Source organism: Ovis canadensis, chromosome 11, assembly GCF_042477335.2.
Source record: "Ovis canadensis isolate MfBH-ARS-UI-01 breed Bighorn chromosome 11, ARS-UI_OviCan_v2, whole genome shotgun sequence".
In the NCBI taxonomy this organism is placed as follows: Eukaryota; Metazoa; Chordata; class Mammalia; order Artiodactyla; family Bovidae; genus Ovis; species Ovis canadensis.
In genome coordinates this window covers 56,630,352-56,653,040 of record NC_091255.1, presented here as the reverse complement: position 1 = coordinate 56,653,040, position 22,689 = coordinate 56,630,352, and the positions used below count along the sequence as shown (strand labels likewise).

Genomic DNA, 22,689 nt, shown 5'->3' with positions numbered 1-22,689 from the left:
CCGAGGATGCTCTGCTTTCTCTTGCACCACCAGGAAGGGGTCATTCACCGGAGGACCCCAAGGGCCCGCCAGCCCCTGGACAGCTTAGCAAGGGCTCTGCTTAGAGACTGGCTCCTTCCACTCAGCCAACCAGCATCCCATCTTCCCACTTCTCACCCCACCCAGTGAACACAGGGGGCAACCCTGAGAGCCATGGACATGCCCTCTCTCTGAAGCATAGGTCCTTGGATGCAGCCAAGTCCAAGGGAGCAGGAGGAGCTGCAGGGCAGGAGGGGGTGGGAGTGACAAGAGGATGAGATGTTTAGATGGCATCACTTGGCACCTGCTTGCTGCCTTCTGTCACTTGATGCTGCTCTCAGATTCCCCATGAAGCTATTGAGCCCAGGCTGGGGTCATGTCTCGGACTGGTCCAGGCCAGGGAGGGAGGTGGCTGGTAGCACACTCACCTGCCTCTGATAACAGGGAGAGGCCAACAGGTGGTCAGGCCAGGGCCATGGACTTTTTTCCCCCCAAAGTTATTAGATGTATGTGCAGATATACCCAATTGTATTCTATCAGTGAACACACTTGTTTGTACCATCTTGTTGTATTTGGCCCATCTGTCCTGTGTGCTAGACACATGCCTTAGCTTCAGGTTTGGTTCAGTCACTCAGTCGTGTCCGACTCTGTGACCCCATAGACTGCAGCACGCCAGACTTCTCTGCCCATCATCAACTCCCAGAGCTTGCTCAAACTCATGTCCATTGAGTCGGTGATGCCACCCAACCATCTCATCCTCAGTTGTCCCCTTCTCCTCCTGCCCTCAATGTTTCCCAGCATCAGGGTCTTTTCCAATGAGTCAGCTCTTCACATCAGGTGGTCAGAGTATTGGAGTTTCAGCTTCAGCATCAGCCCTTCCAATGAATATGTTGGGCTGATTTCTTTTAGGATGGACTGGTTGGATCTCCTTGCAGTCCAAGGGACTCTCAAGAGTCTTCTCCAACATCACAGTACAAACGCATCAGTTCTTCAGTGCTCAGCTTTCTTTATAGTCCAACTCTCACATCCATGCATGACAACTGGAAAAACCATAGCTTTGACTAGGCAGACCTTTGTCGGCAAAGTAATGTCTCTGCTTTTTAATATGCTGTCTAGGTTGGTCATAGGAGTAAGCATCTTTTAATTTCATGGCTGCAGTCACCATCTGCAGTGATTTTGGATCCCAAGAAAATAAAGTCTGTCACTGTTCTGTAGCTTCAGGAGATAATAACAAAAAAACATCAGTTAACCCCACCTGTTTGTCTCCTGGGGCCAGGCAGGCACTGAGCTGTGATGTCTGTGCCCTGGTGGCTGTCTGGCCTCAGTCCTCTCCCCCTGCAGACCAGTATCTCCTCAAGATCAAGAGCACTTGCCTGGTGATCCAGCAAACAAGACTCTGTGCTCCCAGCACAGGGGGCCCAGGTTTGATCCCTGGTCAGGGAATTAGATCCCAGAGGCTGCAACAAAGCCCAAAGATACTGTATGCCACAACTAGACCAGGAGCCGCCAAATAAGTATTAAAAGAAAGAACACTTAACATCCTTTCTTTGGTGAGAAACAAACCAGACCCTTTGCCAAGGCAGAAAATCACGTCATGACCCTGTGTCTGGGCCAATGAACCATGAGCAGACGAACAGGGCTGGCGAGAGCATGAGAGCCCCTGGGAGACCGTACCGGAAAACGCCAGGGGTTCCTGGGGGCTGTTTCCAGACATGGGAAGGGCAAGGCCAGCAAGACAGCAACTGAGTATATAAATTTGGCCCCTGAGCAGGTTGGCAGGTGAGCCCAGTAAGTACCCTTCCCGCCCCCTCCTCCCTGAACCTCCAAATCCACCTTCCCCTCCCCAGCCCGGCTCAGTGATTTGGATGAAGCTGTAGAAATACAGGCTCATGGGTCTGTCTGCCTCTGCCGTGCTAAGTCACTCCAGTCATGTCCAACTCTTTGCGACCCCAGGGACTGCAGCCCACTGGACTCCTCTGTCCGTGGGATTCTGCAGGCAAGAATACTGGAGTGGGTTGCCATGCCCTTCTCCAGGAGATCTTCCTGACCCAGGGGTCAAACTCAGGTCTCCCACATTGCAAGAGGATTCTTTACCATCTGAGCCACCAGAGATGTTTATCTGCAGGCATTGCAGAGCTGGAAAGAGTGACCAATCACCAAGATGATTCTTGACCCAATCAAGATTCCAGAAGTTACCAGAAACTGGAAAGCTGAGCCCAGCAAAGATGATGACATTAATGACAGGGCCAGGGGTGGAGGGCAGGACCGTGAGGGGCTGGAAACTCACTGACGTTTGAAGACACAGGAGTTTGCCTGGAGAGACGTGGCAGGAGCTGGTGGGGGCACAGATGTCTGTCACGTGATAAGGAATGAGGGTCTAAGCTGGAAGCGGGGGCGCAGGGTCCCCGACAGCAGATCCTGGCTCCGGGAGGGAGAAGGGCTGCTAACAGCTTGAACCGCCCAGCCGGGCCAGAGGAGGGTTGCCAGGGAGCCGGTGCGGTCTCGGGAGGAACCCAGCAGAAGGGAAGGGCCTCACCCTGAGCAGACTAAGGGGAAGTCTCCTTTGGGTCAGAGGTTGGGCTCGGGTCCCTTCCAAATCAAGCCTGAGGGCCACGCCTTCCTGTGATGTTCCTAGAAAAGGGGTGTGACTGACACAGGAAGCAGGGTGGGGAGGCACCAGGAAGAAGGGTTCACGGGTTCACCCTGGGGTCGGGGTGGAGTGGCCGTTCATTCTCCAGGGTTCCCGAGTCACCTCTTGCCCCAGACGCCATGGACTGACAGGCAGCTGGTACAGATAAGAGAACCGAGGGCCACAGGACCATTTCCCAAAGTTCACGCCTCAGAATATGAGTTCCAAGGGAGGTGAAACTCAGAAAAACAGGCTCAGTGTCCATATATGTTCAGGAAATGCTGAATTAAATAAAGATTCCCCTTTACTGCCACGCCATTTGGAGGCCTTTCATATACTCACAGGAGATTCTCCCAGCGAGGATGTGCCCTTATCTCCAACTGTAGCCTTTCATTAACAGGATTAAAGAAGGAATGGTGTCTGTGGTGGTGGAGATGATGTTATCTTTTCATCAGATTTTGGTTCCCTCTTTCTGGAAACCCAGGAAGACAGCAGTCCCATCCTCTCTTAAAGTTCAGTTCAGTTCAGTCGCTCAGTCGTGTCCGACTCTTTGTGACCCCATGAATCGCAGCACGCCAGGCCTCCCTGTCCGTCACCAACTCCTGGAGTTCACTCAGACTCATGTCCTTCAAGTCCGTGATGCCATCCGGCCATCTCATCCTCTGTCATCCCCTTCTCCTCCTGCCCCCAACCCCTCCCAGCATCAGAGTCTTTTCCAATGAGTCAACTCTTCCCATGAGGTGGCCAAAGTACTGGAGTTTCAGCTTTAGCATCATTCCTTCCAAAGAACACCCAGGGCTGATCTCCTTCAGAATGGACTGGTTGGATCTCCTTGCAGTCCAAGGGACTCTCAAGAGTCTTCTCCAACACCACAGTTCAAAAGCATCAATTCTTCAGCGCTCAGCCTTCTTCACAGTCCAACTCTCACATCCATACATGACCACAGGAAAAACCATAGCCTTGACTAGACGGACCTTAGTCGGCAAAGTAATGTCTCTGCTTTTGAATATACTGTCTAGGTTGGTCATAACTTTTCTTCCAAGGAGTAAGCGTCTTTTAATTTCATGGCTGCAGTCACCATCTGCAGTGATTTTGGAGCCCAAAAAATGAAGTCTGACACTGTTTCCACTGTTTCCCCATCTATTTCCCATGAAATGATGAGACCGGATGCCATGATCTTCATTTTCTGAATGTTGAGCTTTAAGCCAACTTTTTCACTCTCCTCTTTCACTTTCATCAAGAGGCTTTTTAGTTCCTCTTCACTTTCTGCCATAAGGGTGGTGTCATCTGCAAATCTGAGGTTATTGATATTTCTCCTGGCAATCTTGATTCCAGCTTGTGTTTCTTCCAGTCCAGCGTTTCTCATGATGTACTCTGCATATAAGTTAAATAAGCAGGGTGACAATATACAGCCTTGATGTACTCCTTTTCCTATTTGAAACCAATCTGTTGTTCCATGTCCAGTTCTAACTATTGGTTCCTGACCTGCATACAGATTTCTCAAGAGGCAGGTCAGGTGGTCTGGTATTCCATCTCTCTCAGAATTTTCCACAATTTATTGTGATCCACACAGTCAAAGGCTTTGGCATAGTTAATAAAGCAGAAATAGATGTTTTTCTGGAACTCTCTTGCTTTTTCCATGATCCAGCGGATGTTGGCAATTTGATCTCTGGTTCCTCTGCCTTTTCTAAAACCAGCTTGAACATCAGGAAGTTCACGGTTCATGTATTGCTGAAGCCTGGCTTGGAGAATTTTGAGCATTACTTTACTAGCATGTGAGATGAGTGCAATTGTGTGGTAGTTTGAGCATTTTTTGGCATTGCCTTTCTTTGGAAAGATGGGCTGGTCATGGTGGAGAGGTCTGACAGAATGTGGTCCACTGGAGAAGGGAATGGCAAACCACTTCAGTATTCTTGCCTTGAGAACCCCATGAACAGTATGAAAAGGCAAAATGATAGGATACTGAAAGAGGAACTCCCCAGGTCAGTAGGTGCCCAATATGCTACTGGAGATCAGTGGAGAAATAACTCCAGAAAGAATGAAGGGATGGAGCCAAAGCAAAAACAATACCCAGCTGTGGATGTGACCGGTGATAGAAGCAAGGTCCGATGCTGTAAAGAGCAATATTGTGTAGGAACCTGGAATGTCAGGTCCATGAGTGAAGGCAAACTGGAAGTGGTCAAACAAGAGATGGCAAGAGTGAACGTCGACATTCTAGGAATCAGCGAACTAAAATGGACTGGAATGGGTGAATTTAACTCAGATGACCATTATATCTACTACTGTAGGCAGGAATCCCTCAGAGGAAATGGAGTAGCCATCATGGTCAACAAAAGAGCCCAAAATGCAGTACTTGGATGCAATCTCAAAAACGACCAAATGATCTCTGTTCCTCTCCAAGGCAAACCATTCAATATCACAGTTATCCAAGTCTATGCCCCAACCAGTAACGCTGAAGAAGCTGAAGTTGAACAATTCTATGAAGACCTATAAGACCTTTTAGAACTAACACCCAAAAAAGATGTCCTTTTCATTATAGGGGACTGGAATGCAAAAGTAGGAAGTCAAGAAACACCTGGAGTAACAGGCAAATTTGGCCTTGGAATGCAGAATGAAGCAGGGCAAAGACTAATAGAGCTTTGCCAAGAAAATGCACTGGTCATAGCAAACACCCTCTTCCAACAACACGAGAGAAGACTCTACACATGGACATCACCAGATGGTCAACACCGGAATCAGATTGATTATATTCTTTGCAGCCAAAGATGGAGAAGCTCTATACAGTCAACAAAAACAAGACCAGGAGCTGACTGTGGCTCAGATCATGAACTCCTTATTGCCAAATTCAGACTCAAATTGAAGAAAGTAGGGAAAACCACCAGACCATTCAGGTATGACCTAAATCAAATCCCTTATGATTATACAATGGAAGTGAGAAATAGATTTAAGGGCCTAGATCTGATAGATAGAGCGCCTGATGAACTATGGAATGAGGTTCATGACATTGTACAGGAGACAGGGGTCAAGACCATCCCCATGGAAAAGAAATGCAAAAAAGCAAAATGGCTGTCTGGGGAGGCCTTACAAATAGCTGTGAAAAGAAGAGAGGCAAAAAGCAAAGGAGAAAAGGAAAGATATAATAAGCATCTGAATACAGAGTTCCAGAGAATAGCAAGAAGAGATAAGAAAGCCTTCTTCAGCGATCAATGCAAAGAAATAGAGGAAAAGAACAGAATGGGAAAGACTAGAGATCTCTTCAAGAAAATTAGAGATACCAAGGGAATATTTCATGCAAAGATGGGCTTGATAAAGGACAGAAATGGTCTGGACCTAACAGAAGCAGAAGATATTAAGAAGAGGTGGCAAGAATACACAGAAGAACTGTACAAAAAAGATCTTCACGACCCAGATAATCATGATGGTGTGATCTCTAATCTAGAGCCAGATATCCTGGAATGTGAAGTCAAGTGGGCCTTAGAAAGCATCACTACGAACAAAGCTAGTGGAGGTGATGGAATTCCAGTTGAGCTGTTTCAAATCCTGAAAGATGATGCTGTGAAAGTGCTGCACTCAATATGGCAGCAAATTTGGAAAACTCAGCAGTGGCCACAGGACTGGAAAAGGTCAGTTTTCATTCCAATTCCAAAGAAAGGCAATGCCAAAGAATGCTCAAATTGCCCTCATCTCTTAAAGTTAGGTTAGGGCATGTCAGTGGCCCTTTATCCACTGACAAATGAACTGAGGCAGTTCTCTGCTGTTGTGACACATTTCTGATTGTGGCCGGGTGGCATCATTACAGCTACAAAGGTTGCATAGAAGTTGGAGAAAGGGCGGTCAGGGTCAAGCCCCAGAACTCACCTGACAAGGTCCCATCGCTGCCCCTGAACCCAGACTCTGTGACTGTCCCCTCTGACCCTGGACACATACTCTAATAGTTGAAAAACCATAAACACCTGGTAGTATCTACTGACTTTTTAAAATTTTTCTAAAAATTTTAAGTATAGTTAATTTATATAATACGGTGTTAGTTTCAGGTGTACAGTACATTGAATTATATATATATACACACACACACATAAAGAATCCACCTGCAATGCAGGAGACCTGGGTTCATTTCAATTCCTGGGTTGGGAAGATCCCCTGGAGTAGGAAGTGGCACCCCACTCCAGTATTCTTGCCTGGAAAACCCCATGGACATAGAAGCCTGGCAGGCTACAGTTCATTGGCTTGCAGAATCGGACATGACTGAAGCAACTTAGCATGTACACACGTGTCTCATAAAACCTAGCCAATAGCTTAAATCTAATTAACATTTATTGAACCTGCTCTTGGTGGTTCAAAGGGGAAGGCACAGGAAGCTTAACAGAGAAGAGAAGGAAATAAACAGACCCGAAAAGCGATTTGCTCAGAAGTCACAAAATGGGTTGAGGAGGAGAGGGGGAGGGGAGGAGGGGAAAAGGTCAATGACACATGCACCCTGATTTGTGTTTAAAACTCCAAAATTCCGTGGGCCCCTCGAAGCCTTGGATCCTGATGCCCCCACCCCAACATTTGACCAGCATTGTGAGAGGAAGGTTTCAAAAGAATTTCTATGAAGAAATCGAGGCACAAATGTACCAGGAGAGATCACTTCAAAGCCAGCAGAACCTCAGCAACTGTGGCCTCAACTGTCGGTCTCTGGCACGCGTGCATGCATGCTCACGCGTGTCTGACTCTTTGCAACCCCATGGACTGGAGCCCGCCAGGCTCCTCTGTCCAGGCGGTTCTCCAGCCAAGAATACTGGAGTGGGTTGCCATTCCCTCCTCTGGGGGTCTTCCTGCCCCGTGATCGAACCCCAGCCTCCTGCCTCTCCTGCTTTAGCAGGTGGACTCTCTACCACTCGGCCACCAGGAAAGCCCTGTCTTGGTCCCAGACGCATACTCATTTGTGTCTTTCCTAAGCCAGGACTTTCAGTGGCAGGCGCTGAGGGGCAGGCCTGTGAGAGCCAAACCTCTGTGGGTGAGCCCAGCTGGCTGCCTAGCACCCAGCTCTCAAACTTTGTCTGTTGGTACAAAGCTACTCTGCCAGGGGAGGTTTTTTTAATTGCTAGGTGAAGCGGCAGATGTGAAAAGATCTGAGAACACAATCATTCTCAGGTGTAAGTAGTTTCGAGTAGTCAAAGTGAAGTCACTCAGTCGAGTCTGACTCTTTGCGACCCGGGGACTGTAGCCCACCAAGCTCCTCTGTCCATGGGATTCTCCAGGCAAACATACTGGAGTGGGGTGCCATTTCCTTCTCCAAGTTTTGAGTAGTAGGGCGTGTCAAATACACAGAAGACCCTGCTCCCTGATGTTGACAAGCCTCCTGCAGGGGTTCAGTGGGCAGCTCATCCAGGGTCTGTTTCATTCATCCAAGGCGCCAGAGGCACAGAAAACACAAATCAAAAGAAACAGTGGAGAGGGAATTCCCTGGTGGTCCAGTGGTTAATACTCAGCACTTCCATCGCCATGACCTGGGTTTAATTCCTGGTTGGGAAACTCATATTTTGCAAGCCCCAAGGCATGGCCAAAATAAAAAAAAGAAAACATGGAACTACCATAGGCCACAGCAATTCCACTTCTGGGCATTTGCCTCAAACAGTTGAAAGCAGGAACCTGGAGACTTGTCTGTACCCCCATGACCACAGAAGTGTTATTCACAAGAGCCACAGGAGGAATCATCCCAAGTGTCCACTGACCAATGAGTAGATAAGCCTAATGGGGTGTATGCCTCCAAGGGGATGCTACTCAGCCTTCAAAAGCAAGGAAATTCTAACTAATATGCTATGGCATGAATGAGCCTTGAGGACATCAAGCTAGGTGAAATAAGCCAGTTGCAAAAGGACAAATGATGTCTGATTCCACTCACAGGAGGGCCCAGTCACAGGTCGTCGAACTCAGAAACCAAAAGGAGAACAGTGGTTGCCCAGGGCTGCAGGGAGGGGGATAGAAAGCCAGCGTTTCAAGGAGAGGGGCGGTGTTCACTTTGGGATGAGGATGAGGGATGCTGGTTCTAGAGAGGAATGGTGGTGGGTGTTACACAAGATGTGAATGTGTTTAATGCCACAGAACCCTACACTAAAAGCGGTTAGAAGGGTCAATTTTACAGAGTGTATATTTTGTTGTTGCTGTTGTTTAGTCACTGAGTCATGTCCAACTCTTCTGCAACCCAAGGGACTGTAGCTTGCCAGACTCCTCTCTCCATGGGATTTCCCAGGCAGGAATACTGGAGTGGGGTGCCATTTCCTTCTCCAGGGGATCTTCCCGACTCGGGGATTGGCTCCCACATGGGCAGGTGGATTCTTCACCTATAAGCCACCTGGGGGGGCCCCGGTATATATTTACTGGGGTTTAAAACGAGAGGTAATAAACAGAAAGTCACAGTCGGATATCAGAGCTGGGACAGGAAGCACGTGACTTGGAGAAGGGAATTCAGTCAAAAACCAGGCAACACTCGTTGAACCAGCAGCAGCCCAGGGAACAATGTCTCCTGGAAGTGGACCCCGGCCACCCTTTTTCCCCATCACGGCAGTATCCGTTAGCTGATACAGGTAAGGTGGTGCTCCCTGCTTCCCTCTTGGCAGAGTGGAAAGGGCTTGGGATCGATTGTCAATCAACACTTGAGTTCTTGTTCTTTCTCTCCCTGTCTCCCCGTAAGCCCAGAGGCTGAAGTTGCTACAAAATTTCCTCCGGCTCCTTGGTCCTTGCATGAGGAGCTCATGTCAGCCATCTCTCTGAGTCCAACAGCCTATTGCTTGGTGGTTATTTCCTGTTTTTGTCCTTTCTCTTCCTCTCCTGCTCTGTCAACCACACCACCCTCTTAGAAGTCTGGAGCTGCCTTCCCGCCACGGCCCACATGGGTGGAGGTCATCTGGACTGAGCTCAGAGCTGATGCTTAGGGGACAAGTATAGTCCCCAGCCTCTTGGGGTCACACCCAAGGTTCCTGATGAATCCCATTCAGTGAAATCCTACCTGGTTAGAAGGGACTTTCCTATCCTGTGGCTCATACTTCCAAGGAGCCTCTTCTTTCTAGATAGGTAGGAATTTCTCGTTTCCCTTTGTATTCTTTCTGTAAAATGTAATATGTGACACGTAATGAACACTTATATGTAACATGCACGTGCATTGCACAGTGAGATAACCTAACGATCAGCCCGGAACCCAGCACTCAAGGATGAACTACCACCAAATCTTCCATCTACCTACTGTGCCACTCACCTCCACCGAGACATAAACAACCTCCCTCCCAAAGTCTGTTGTTATTGTTCTCTTGATTCTTTCTTTAATTTAGTGCTTTATCACATCCATTGATTTTCATTTTATGAAATAGTTGTAGAACCTATTCTGTGTGCCAGCTACTGTTTTGAATACCTTTTAAATATTTTCATTTAATTCATTTAATCCACACACCCTTCCCATAAGGAATGTGCTATGGTTAATCCCATTTTACAGAAGAGAAAACTGAGGCACACAGAGATAAAGTGACTTACTCAGGGTCACACAGAAACCAGGTCTTCTGGTTCTTAGTACAAAAATTTCTCTAGGGCATATATCTAAGGGTGGAATTGTGGGTTATAGGATATAACACTATTCAGCATTAGAAGATAATGCCTCATTATTTCTCAGAGAACCAGCACCAGCAATATACGAGTTCCTATTGACCCACGGCCTCTCCAACAGTTGGTCGTGTCGACTTTCTTAACTTCTGCCAATCCAGTAGATATAAAGTGGTTCCTCATTGTGGTTTTAACTTCCCCGGCTCTTACTGAGTTAAAGCATCTTTTCGTTAGTTGAGACATTTTGTTTTCTTTAAAATATTCATGATGTCTTTAATATACTCACAATTATCAGTTGTTTATTCTAGCAGTGGTGACCTTGAGGTCTTGCTCTGGAAATCTTTCCTTGCCCCAAGGACATAAACATACTCTCCTGTATTTTCTCACGAGCTCCCCCAGTGGCCCAGCAGTAAAGAATCTGCCCGCGATGCAAGAGCCGCTGCAGGAGCCCAGGGTTTGAACCCCTGGATCAGAAAAGTCTCCTGAAGTAGGAAATGGCAACCCACTCCAGTATCCTTGCCTGGGAAATCGTATGGACAGAGGAGCCTGGTGGTCTACCGTCCATGGTGTCACAGAGTTGGACATGACTTAGCAACTAAACATATTTTCTTATAAAAGTTTTTAAAGTGTTCTTTTACATATGAATCTTTAAATTAGATAGAATTGATTTCTTCGTTCCATGTGAAGTAGAGACAAGTATAGTCCCCAGCCTGTTGGGGTCACACCCAAGTTTCCTGATGAATCCCATTCAATGAAGTCCTACCTGGTTAGAAGGCGGATTCCGTCAAAACCCATCTTTTTTCTCCGTATAGTTAACCACTTGATCTAGTAGCATCATTCATTTATATCTCCTTCTTCCACCCCGTGATCTACAACGCTAGTTTTGCAGAGTTTCATGCGAGTCTATTCCTAGGCACTTTATGCCGTTCCATTGGTTAATCTATCTACATCTATACCAATATCATATTTTAAAGTAAGTCTTCATACTAGTAGCAAATTCCCTCATTTTATTTTTCTTTAGGAGTGTCTTGGTCCTTTTGTTCTTTCCATAATAAGTTTTAGAATCATCTTTTGTGTACCATGAAACCCTTATTAGGATCCATTGGAATTTCATTATTTCCATGGGAAGAGGATTGTCCTCATTATAGTATTGAATCTCTTAGTCATGAACATGGGCTGGTTCTACATTTATTTAAATTGTACTTAATGTTTTTCAATAGTGTTTTATAACTTTCTTACTATAGGTCTTATGTACATTTTGCTATCTTTTTGCTTCTGTATATATATATATATATAATTTCTATCTTTTTGCTACTATACATAGTATGCTTTTTAGATTACTTTTTTCCCCTGGATACTCCATGCAGCATGCAGAACTTCCCTGACCAAGGATCAAACCTGCGGCCGCTGCAGTAGAAGTGCAGAGTCTTAACCACTGGACCATCAGGAAAGTCCTAAATTACAGTTTTGTATATTACCGTTATACACAAAAGCAATTGCTTTTTGGATGTTGGTCTCACAGCTAACTGTCTTGCAAAAATCTCTTATTTTGAATCATTCACCCAATCGATCATTCATTTGGATTTTCTACCTAGGCAACCATATCATATGAAAATACTGATGGTTTTACTCTTTTCCCACGCCTAGGCCTTTAATTTCTTTTTCTTGTCTTACTATATTGTCTAGGACCTGTGGGAAAATGTTACATAGAAGCAGAGATAGTTGTCATCATTGTATGGTTCTGGATTTTAAAGGAAATGTCCTAAAATATCCTCATCAAAGAAAATAATACATATGTAAAATAAATAATAGTACATATGAAAACTTTCTCTGATTTTCCTTTATCACATTAAGGACATTTCCATCTAGCTTGCTGAGAGCTTTTGTCATGAAAGAATGTTGAATGCCATCATTTTTTTTTCCTAGATCTATTAAGATGATCATATGTTTTTTTCTTCTTAAAACCATAATGTAAGTTTTTAGTCTGGGCTCCTTCAAAAGCAGAGCTTGCAACAAGGACTACAGTTCAGGTAGATTATTTAATTATTGAAGCCAGGAGGCAGGAAATAAGGAACAGGAAGACTGGGGCAGGGAAGGAGTGAAAGCCAATAGAGGACGCATAACTGATGTTGCAGGTGTAAGCAAAGCAAGCTCAAGTCTTCCGGGACCTCTGATAGGTCCACAGGATGCTGGCCAGCATCGCCTCTCCAAAAGGACGGGGCTGGAGCTGTATCTGCCAGTTCTTGGCTCTTGTTGGTTGAGGGTTTCACATTAGGGAACTTGACACTCCTAGGCTTCTGGGAAACACTAGCAGGTAGCTAAGTGACTCCTAAAGCATTGAAGAAGATTGAGGAAAAAAAAGCAAAAAGAAACATGGTGTAAACCTGAGGTGGGACCTTGGAGCATAAGGTGAGTCTAAGGTTGCAGGAAGTTATCCACTGTAAATGCAGCTGATTTTAGAGAAGGGCATAAGCAATGTGACACAGAGCACCACAATTTACTACCACCAACAATAATAAGTGACGTTCATAGCTTTCTCTCCTATCATTCAACCAACTTTTCATAGCTAAGCCTAACTTGGATATGATGTCTAATATTTTCAATGCATTGCTAGGTATTTTTCTTATTTTTCATGTATATTCATGAATGAATATAAAATATAACATAAGCAAAATGTATAATATAAATATAATATATAAAATATATTCATAATATAAATTAAAATATAATTTAATTAAAAATTTTCTGTTTCATCTAATTTGTCTCATTTTGGTATTAAGGTTACACTGGCCTCATAGAAAGAGAGCATGTCCTACTATTTTCATTCTCAGAAAGAGCTTTTGTAAAATTAGAATTATCCCTACTTAAACCTTTGTAACACTGTCTAGATTTGATGTTTTCTTTGTGGGAAGATTTCAAATTATGGATGTAATTTTTTTAATAGCTGTAGAACTATTCAGGCTTTTTCTTTCTTCAATCAAGTTAGGTAAGTTCTACTTTTTCTAAGATTTGGTCTACTTGGTTTCATATTTCTTGGCGTAAATGATTTATAGTCTTTTAATTTTTAACTTCATTGAAGTGTAATTGATTTACAACATTGTATTAATTAAATGTTCGATTATGGTAAAATACGCATAACAAATTTCACCACGTAACCATTTTTAAATGTGTATTTGGTTGTCTTACATTCACATTGTTTCACAGTGGATCTTGAACCTTTTTTAGCTTGTGAAACTGAAACTCTACATCCATTAAACAAACAGCTCAGCATTCCCTCCTGGCCCCAGGCCCAGGCATCCACTGTTCTACTTTCTGTTTCTATGAATCTGTATAGTCTTCCTTGTGATTTACTAGATATATTATTTTAAGTTCCTGGACTGGCCTATAATGTACAATATCATGTAGGCTTCAGGTATTCTACACAGTGGTTTGGTATTTGCATACATTTTGAAGTTATCACCACAATAAGTCTAGTATCTACCTCTCTCCATACAGAGTTATCAAAACATTTGACCATATTCCTTACGCTGTTTTACATACCCGTGGCTTATTTTATAATTGGCTCTTTGTACCTCTTAATCCCGTTCATCTAGCTTGGAGCCCCTTAGTCTCCAGCAACCACCCATTCGTTCTCTGTACTTAGGAGCCTGGTTTTGGTTTTGTTTGTTTTGTTTTTCAGAATCCACATACAAGTGAGATCATATTTGGTAACTGTCTTTGTCTGATTCACTGCACTTAGCATAACAGCCTCTAGGTCCATCTGTGTTGTTGAAAATGGCAAGACTTCATTCTTTATGGCTGAATAATATTCTGCACATCTTTGTCCATGCATCCGTTGATGAACACTCAATTTGCTTCCACATGTTGGCTGTTGGAAATGATTCCACAGTGAACATTTATGTGCATATATGTCTTCGAATTAGTGCTTTTGTTTTCTTCAGAAGAATACCCAGAAGTAAAATTGCTGGATCATATGGCAGTTCTATTTTTAATTTTCTGAGGCACCTCCATACTTTTTTCCACAGCAGTTGTACCAATTTACAATCCCACCAACAGTACAAAAGCGTTCCCTTTTCTCCGCACCCTTGCCAATGCTTTTTGTTTGTTCCCTTTTTGATGATAACCATTCTGACAGTGGTGGGTGATATCTCAATGTGGTTTTGATTTGCCATTTCCCTGATGGTTAATGATGTTGATCATTTTTCACATTTGCTTCATTATTCATAATAGAGAGATGTTGTATTAAAATTTCTTGCTATAATGATGGTTTTATCTCTTTGTTTTTCCTTCAAACTAAGCGCTCACAAGTTTAGAACTCTTATAATTTCCAGATGAACTGATCCTTTAATCTAGGTACTCCCTCTGTCCCTAATAAATATTTTTGTCTTAAAATTCCCTTTTGCTTGATATGAACAGACCTTTCCTGGTTTTATTTTGGTTAGCTTTTGCCTGGCATATCTTATCATTCTTCGACTTTCAACCATTTCACACTGTTATTCATTCGACATGCCTCATAAAAAATGTAGATCTAAGTTTTCTGTTTAAATATTTTTAAAATGTAATCTGAGATGAGAATTTAGGAATGATTGAACAAATGACTCCCTATAAACCTGGCTAAAAACTCAGTTTAAAAGCCTGCATTTTCTTTCTTTTTGGCCATGCAATGCACATATGAAATGTTAATTCCGAGGGGATCAAAGACTAGGGCTCCAAGGCTCACCCTCTGTGTGGAAGCGAAGAGTCTTAACGACTGGATACCAGGGAAACTCGAAAAGGAAAATCCTAAAAGCCTGCATGTTCAACAACAATCCATAGTTGGCAAGAATCCTAACCAAGAAGATTGTCTTTCAAGGTGGTGTGTTTGAGCTATTTTTCTGTTCTTGTTCAGTCTCTAAGTTGTGTTGACTCTTTTTAGACCCATGGACTATGACATACCGGGCTCCTCTGTCCTCCACTGTCTCCATTAAAAAAAAAAAAGCAGTTTTAGGTTTACAGCAAAACTTAGGGGAAAAGGAGGCTTGCCACATACCTCCTGTCCCCACACATGCACAGCCTCTTCTGTTACCAACATCCCCCACCAGAGTGGTCCATTCCTTATGACTGATGAACCTGCACTGACACGTCGTTATCACCCAAAGACCGCCGTTGACATTACGGTTCAGTCTTGGTGTCTACATTCTGTGGGTTTGGGCAAGTGTGTACTGACACGTATGCGCCATTGTTGTAGCAAACAGAGCAGCTTCTCCGTCCTAAAGTCCTCTCTGCTCTTTCAGTCCGTGTCTCCCTCCCTTTAATCCCTGGCAACCACCAATTCTCCAACCAAACGCTCCTCATTCCTAAATTCTCACCGCAGTTCCATCACCTAATATCGTTGTGATTTAGGCAAGTTATTAACTCACCTGAGCCCTGAACTTCCTCAGATGCACAATCAAAATTGGTAGATTTGGTGTGATGATGAGACAATGTATTAAAACCTTGACTTAGTCCCTAACAGAGAGTTCAGTTCAGTTCAGTTCAGTCGCTCCGTCGTGTCCGACTCTTTGCGACCCCATGAATTGCAGCACGCCAGGCCTCCCTGTCCATCACCAACTCCCACAGTTCACTCAGACTCACGTCCTTCAAGTCCGTGATGCCATCCAGCCATCTCATCCTCTGTCATCCCCTTCTCCTCCTGCCCCCAATCCCTCCCAGCATCAGAGTCTTTTTCAATGAGTTAACTCTTCGCATGAGGTGGCCAAACTACTGGAGTTTCAGCTTTAGCATCATTCCTTCCAAAGAAATCCCAGGGCTGATCTCCTTCAGAATGGACTGGTTGGATCTCTTTGCAGTCCAAGGGACTCTCAGGAGTCTTCTCCAACACCACAGTTCAAAAGCATCAATTCTTCAGCACTCAGCCTTCTTTACAGTCCAACTCTAACATCCATACATGACCACAGGAAAAACCATAGCCTTGACTAGCTGGACCTTAGTCGGCAAAGTAATGTCTCTGCTTTTGAATATGCTATCTAGGCTGGTCATAACTTAACAGAGAGTAGGTATAAGGAAATGCTAGTTTTCTTTTCCTTTCTCCTTGTCTTAGTAATGTGAAATCACATTTAACTAAGAAAAGAGACAGGAAAGTGCCTGGGGACCCTGTGTATCCCAGAAATCTAAGAGGGAGGGGGCCAGAGGAAGGAGGAGAATGTCCAGCTATCGCCTCCCAAACCCTTTTTCCAACTTGGAAAGTCCCTCCTAGGTTGACCCCAATAATGAGTCCTGTGGGATTCGGGGTTCCCCAGATCTGGGGCTTGTAGCGGTGACTGTCCTGTGTCCACACACACATGAGTCCCGGTTGCTCGCCCCACCCCTGATGGCAGCGTGCCAGGAGAACTAGGCTATGTCCTGGCTTCCTCTGCCCAATTTCTTATAGACCTGTGGCCCTGGGAGCTGGCCTTCCACATGGCCTGCCCAAGACCACTCAGATAATGAGAGGAAATACGGTCATCAGCTTACAGAAGGCTGGGGGTTCCGGACTGCAGCTGCAAGTCCTCCCCCGCCGCCTGCCTGACCGGAGCCCTTCACCTCTCTGCAGGCAGTCCTCAGCTGTTCCCTGTGAGCCTGTGGACGCCACCCGAGATGTCCCCTTTTGGTGGCTGGGGAACGCTCGCAGCCTTTCTTGCCCTGCTCTGCTGCGAGGTGAGCCTGGGGGTCCAGACTGGGTGCGTGCCAGCCAGAAGGTAGGTCACCTGTACCCCTGGTATCATGCGGAGAAGTGGGTCCTGGTCCTGAAGTTGCTGAGGCTTTGAGCACAGCAGCCACCTGCTACGGGTGTGGGCTGCTGTGTGAGCCTGGCTTCCCCATGACCCCATGACCTTGGGGCAGCAGGTTGGGGTCTTGGCCTCCACACACTGGGTTGAATGGGCCCCATAACTTCAGGGTGTGTGGATGTGGCAGGTCGTGGAGACTGATGAGGAAATGAAGGGAGGCTGAGGCTCAAGGGAAGGTGAGGGCATGTCCCAGCTGGTCTTCAGAGGTGACCCAGTGGACAGCAGAGGTCAGTGGAAAGTGAAAATGAAGCCCCTTCCAGGGAGTCCAGGGGACGGTGAAGGAGAATGCCTCCATGTGCTCAGTGCTCTGTTTTGGAAATCCTGCCAGGTGCTTTCGTGGCAACCATGCAGGAAAGGGATTACTAACCCATTTGACAGATGGACAAACTGAGGCTCAGAAAGAGAAAGCACTTTGCCCAAGGCACAGAGCTGGCAAACTCGGGATTTAAATGCAGCTCTCTCTCTCCCTGCAGAGCCTCCCTCTTGCCCCAGCTGAGAGCTAGGGGGGGCGTGCGGGTGTGGCAGGGACACAGGGCACAGCCCTGGCCCAGCTGGCCAAGACCACTTCAGATTCCTCACCTTCTTCCTCCCTGGGCTCCGGCCACCCTGGCCTCCTCTCTGCCCAGGGTCAGTGCTGGTGGTTTTCTGCCCTCAGCAGACACCTGCCAGCCAAGCTCCCCCCATCTCCTTCATCCTTAGCTCAAATGTCACCGTTTCCATGAAACCTGTGCTGAGCACAGTATTAACATGGCAGCTGCACCCCACTCCCTATTTCCTTTCCCAGATACTTCCCACCAACGGACAGACAGGTTAGTTTGCTTGTTGGTTACTCTGTGTCCCTCGCGGCAGTGAGAGCTGCACAGGGGAAGTCTTGGTCTTCTTCCGTTTCTGAGGGCTCCACAGAGCCTAGAACGGTGCCTGCCACGCAGCCGGTGTTCTCCAAGGATTTGCATAAGAGAGGGAAGGAGTGAGGGAGGAGCGGAACTCATGGACACGGGGCCTGAGAGGACACGATCCACCTCCAGTTCAGGGAGGCCTTCACAGAGGAGGGGTCATTTGGGCTGGGGGGCGAGTTTGAATATATTCATCTTGGGGATAGGAGATGTGCACGACAAAGTCTCACCTGGAGGTGAGAAGCTGGAAGAAGAGCAGGCAGGGGCAGGGAGACAGCTAGGGGGTATCCCCGTTGGTCTAGACCACAGGCAATAACGTCTGCACAAGAAGAGAGGAGCAGAAGTGCCCTAATCAGAGTGCCCACCACGGGCAGCTCCTCCAGGCAGGGCAGCGGGGCTGTCTGCTGAGCAGTGTTTTCTGGTCTTCCAGGGTCTGGTGAGGAGTTGTTCGAGGTACCCAAAGAGCCAAAGCATCTGATGGTGGTGTCTGGAGAGTTTCAGGTGATTAATTGTACTGCCAGTTGTACGGACCCCAAGAAACTTGTTCTGGAGACAGCCCTACACAAGACTCTCCTGGAGGGCCAAGCTCAGTGGAAGTTGTTCAAGGTCGTCAACATCTCCGAGAACGTGGAGCTCATGTGCAGTTTCACCTGCGGCGGCAGGCAAGAGATGAAAGTTTTCATCATCACCGTGTTCTGTGAGTGTCGCCCACGGGCCCTGCTCCCCGAGGCCGGAGCCTGGGTCTGCACACAGAGCGGCTCTGTCACTGCTCCTGGGCACTGTCCTATGGTCCCCACCTCCCTGGGCTCCTGAATCCAGGCCACGGGCTCAGAATCTGCTCACTCCCTCCCCTGGCCTCCTCGAACCCTGCCACAACCAGGATTTTGAGATTTGCTCAGAGGCAGACAATCCAAGCAAGCTTTAGACAAATCTAAAAGTCATTTCCACAGTCCCCTCCCAGCTGCGGAGCACCCCCATCACGAGAACACCCTGCATCCCGTGACAAGCAACAGGGACCCCATCAGGAGGGCTGGCACAACCACCACTGACCCATTCACCTCCTGGAGAGAAGGTGGAGGTTTTATATCCCCCTGAGGGCCCTTTCCAAATGTGTGACCATCACATACACACACACCTGCCCACCGGCCACAGAGACCATGGAGAGACCGGGGTTCTCCCAGAAGCTCGGCACCCAGGGTATCACCCAGAACAGTCATCAGTGGATCAAATGAGTGTAAAGATGTCCAAAATCTACATATTATCCTGGGGTAATGGGGGCTAGGTATTCTAGTTCAAATATGAACCCAGAGAGATGTCCTGGTGGTCCAGTGGCTGAGACTCAGCACTCCCAATGCAGGGGACGCGGGTTTGATCCCTGGTCAGGGAACTAGATCCCACATAGCACAGCTAAGACCTGGCACAACCAAAGAAATGAATATCTTTTTTTTTTCTTTTTTATTAAAGGGGATCAGGGTACCATGGAGTTTAAACGCTAAGGGATACAGATAGTTTTAAACCTGATCCTGAAAACCAAGGCAGGTCTGACTCTGGCCCCCGCCCTTGAAGACCCTCACAATTTATGGCCCCATTCTAGAGAATACTCCCTTCTAAGTCTCTCTCAAAAAAACTATCCAACTGTTTAATTTTTGAAATTTCCATTGAATTTATGAGGAGGAAACAGACACAGCCAAAACTTTCATCTTTCTAGTTGGCTGAACTGATTCTGAACCTTTTCTTTGTAGACACCAGGGCACCTCCTCTCTTGTCCATTGCAGAAGTCATCGGGTCCCTGACACTGCCACCCAGACATCCTTCACCCTGAACTGCTTCCTCCTGCCCACCCCAGCCCACTTCCTGAGGACACCGTGGTCACAGGGGATGGTCTGGGCGGGTGGGGCCTGCCTGGCAGCATCCCCATCCTGAGCAGACCTCCCTGCCGCTTTCCTGCAGACCCTCCAAAGCAAGTGCTCCTGACGCTGTGGCCCACCTCAGTGGCCGCAGGGACACTGTTCACCATCGAGTGCAGGGTCCCCGCCGTGGCGCCCCTCGAAGGCCTCACTGTCACCCTGCTCCGTGGCACTGAGATCTTGTACATTCAGACCTTTGTGGGGACAGCACCTTCCCCTCAAGATGCCGTGGTCAGCCATAACACCACAGCTCACAGGGAAGACGGCCACCATAACTTCTTGTGAGAAGCCCAGATGGACCTGCACTCTCGTGGCGGTGGCCTCGTCCACAGATTCTCAGATCCCCAGAGACTTGAAGTCAAAGGTGAGGGGGAGCCCACAGGTCAGGAGGGGGTACCTTCACTTTCAGCCCTCAGGGGAGGAAAACGCCTTTGCCCGGCTCTCTGCCAGCTCAGGGGAGGCACTCGGGGAAACGACACTTGGTCCCTGGGGTTCCCTGGAGCTCCTGGCGAGTTCCTGGCTTGGACCCTGACTAGTTGCTTGGTCATGAGTGAGCTGGGTGACCTTAACCAAGTCAAGCTCATCTTTCTGGCCTTGACCCCTCTCTCCAGTGATAAATTTGACCTGACTGATCCCGAAGGTCCCCAGGAGTCCTGCTTCTATGACCCTAGATGGCCAAGATCCTCTTTGTCTTCAGAGAGTTGGGCCAAAGCTCCCTCATCTCTGCCCAGGGAGGGGCTTGGCCTGGACCTCGCCACAGTGCAGACCATGAGGTCTGGCAGCACATGGCAAGGGCACCATCTGAGTCCATCTGCCCTCATGGTCTCACAGAGGCCGGCTGGTGGCCTGGACCCCGGTCCTCCTTCCCTCCAGTGATAACACCGTTTTCCACTCATCCCTGCAATGCAGAGTGACAGCAGGCTGCCCAGGGGTGGGTGGCTGGGTGACGGGTAGACAGCTGGCCCTCTGGAGCCTGGCACCTGGGACCAGAGGACTTCTGTGACCTCTAGCCCTTCCCTCCCCAGAGCCCAAGCCCAACACCCCGATGGTGGCCCTCATCACCACTGTGACAGTGCTGCTGCTCGTGGTTGTGACTCTCGTCCTCCTGTACCGGTACCGACAGCAGACACGAAACACCTGAGTGCAAGCCGCTTAGAAGAGGCTGATAGGGAGCCACGGGGCACAGCCCCCGCGAGCGTCGCGGCCACTGTCATGGCGGCCACTGGACTCAGTGTGGCTCCTTAGGCTGGTCCAGGCCTGGGGAGGGACCATGTGAAGCAGCCTCAATACAAACACCTGTTCTTAAGCCCGTGTCCTCGTGTCTCCTCCTGGGAATGGCCACGAGGGGAGCCACCAGGCCTGGCTGAACTTCTGTCTCCAAATGTCTCCTTAGCCTCCCTCCGCCCTCTCCCTCAGAGGCCTTCCTGAGCCCCAGCAAACCCAGGGCCTGGTGTGCCCCCAGGCCGACCCGCCCGGGCACCAGGCTCCCAGCCTGAAGGGACCCTGAGTGACTCCTTCCTCCTGAGGGAGGGTGGGGAGACCCGCCCTGGCCCAGAGGGGCAGAGAGACTCTCTGTTCCCACGTGGCCCTCCAGGACATGGCTCTGACTGCTCTCTTCTGCCAACAGAGCCAGCATCCAGGGGTGAGTGTGGGGGCCCAATGGCTTGGCTCTGGGAACCTCCCCGCCAGGCATCCCCCACCACTCAGGGCCTTCCGAGAGCCATGGAAACAAAAGCCATCCTCGCCTCTTACCTCCAGTTCTGTTATTGGGCCAAATGGAGACCCTGCAGCCCTGGTCATCCAGAGAGAGGGGAAGGGGAGGAGGTCGAGGGAGGGCTCCATCTCCCAGGCCTCTGCCAGCCAGGCAGCGATCAATGGGACAGGGTTGGCCTGTCATGTGGCTTCTGGGGCCTGGATGGGGCTCTAAGGATGAGAGATCAGAGATCAGGTTTGTTCACGGTCTCCATCTGGTGGACTCGGGACTCATTCACCCCGGGGAGAGTTCTGGTTGGGGATGGGGCGGGGGGGTAAGAAATGTTTCCATGTGTAGAAAGGGGTTGTTAGGCACAAGAGGGTCACGGGGGCTCCAGGGCTGTTTGCAGCTTCATGATGAAGCTGGTGAGGGCTCCAGTGTTGATGTCTGTTCTTATATCATGAGGCTCTCAGCATCATAGTAATGAGAGTTAATTCCTAGACAGGTTGATAAGAAGTCTGGGGTCCCCAAGGAGGAGAAAGGGGTCTGGAATTCTCAAGGAGGAGGAAAGAACAAACATCTTCTTTTCTCTGCATTCCTTAGCCTTAGTCACATGGTATTGGTGGTTTAGTCGCAAAGTCGTGTCCGACTCTTGTGACCCCATGGACTGTAGCCCGCCAGGCTCGTCTGTCCCTGAGATTCTCCAGGCAAGAAGCAAGAATACTGGAATCGGTTGCCATTTCCTTCTCCAGGGGATCTTTCTGACCCAAGAATTGAACCCAGGTCTCCTGCATTGCAGGCAGATTCTTTCCCAACTGAGCTTTAAGGGAAGTCCTTAGTCACATAAAATGCTTTTTTCTTTAAGCCCAGGAACTGATGATTACAACAAACAACTCAGTTTAAACTCTGTGCTGAGGATTATATAACAACAAGGTAACCTGCTTGAGGGCAGCGGGCTAATTCTGTTATCTTAAAATGTAAAATATGGGAGAGGGTCTACCAAGATCTTTAAAACCTAAAGACATTCTTTTGATTTATTGTAATAACTAACTTAAAAAGTCTATAACTCCCTTGCTAACACTAGCGAGGGGGGCACTCCCCATTTCCTTCTGATGTCTATGTCAGAAGCTTTCTCTGTGCTTTTCATACTTGAATGAAACTCTCCTAC

General features: G+C 47.6%; 1 protein-coding gene across 1 annotated transcript; it reads left to right on the top strand.

The window, feature by feature from the left end:
- Positions 1–9,085: 9,085 nt before the first annotated feature.
- Positions 9,086–21,210, top strand: LOC138415298 (intercellular adhesion molecule 2-like). Its single transcript, XM_069543724.1, has 5 exons — positions 9,086–9,216; positions 16,632–16,897; positions 18,352–18,618; positions 19,872–20,192; positions 20,854–21,210. Exons 2-4 carry the CDS (start codon positions 16,687–16,689, stop codon positions 20,111–20,113), a joined length of 720 nt encoding a protein of 239 aa, XP_069399825.1. The 5' UTR covers positions 9,086–9,216; positions 16,632–16,686; the 3' UTR covers positions 20,114–20,192; positions 20,854–21,210.
- Positions 21,211–22,689: the final 1,479 nt, after the last annotated feature.

Coding starts and splice junctions, on each gene's coding strand:
- LOC138415298 (XM_069543724.1), top strand. CDS start 16,687: ATGAGAGGAAATACGGTCATCAGCTTACAGAAGGCTGGGGGTTCCGGA. Junction 16,898..18,351: donor TTGCCCTGCTCTGCTGCGAG/GTGAGCCTGGGG, acceptor CTGGTCTTCCAG/GGTCTGGTGAGGAGTTGTTC. Junction 18,619..19,871: donor TTTCATCATCACCGTGTTCT/GTGAGTGTCGCC, acceptor GCTTTCCTGCAG/ACCCTCCAAAGCAAGTGCTC.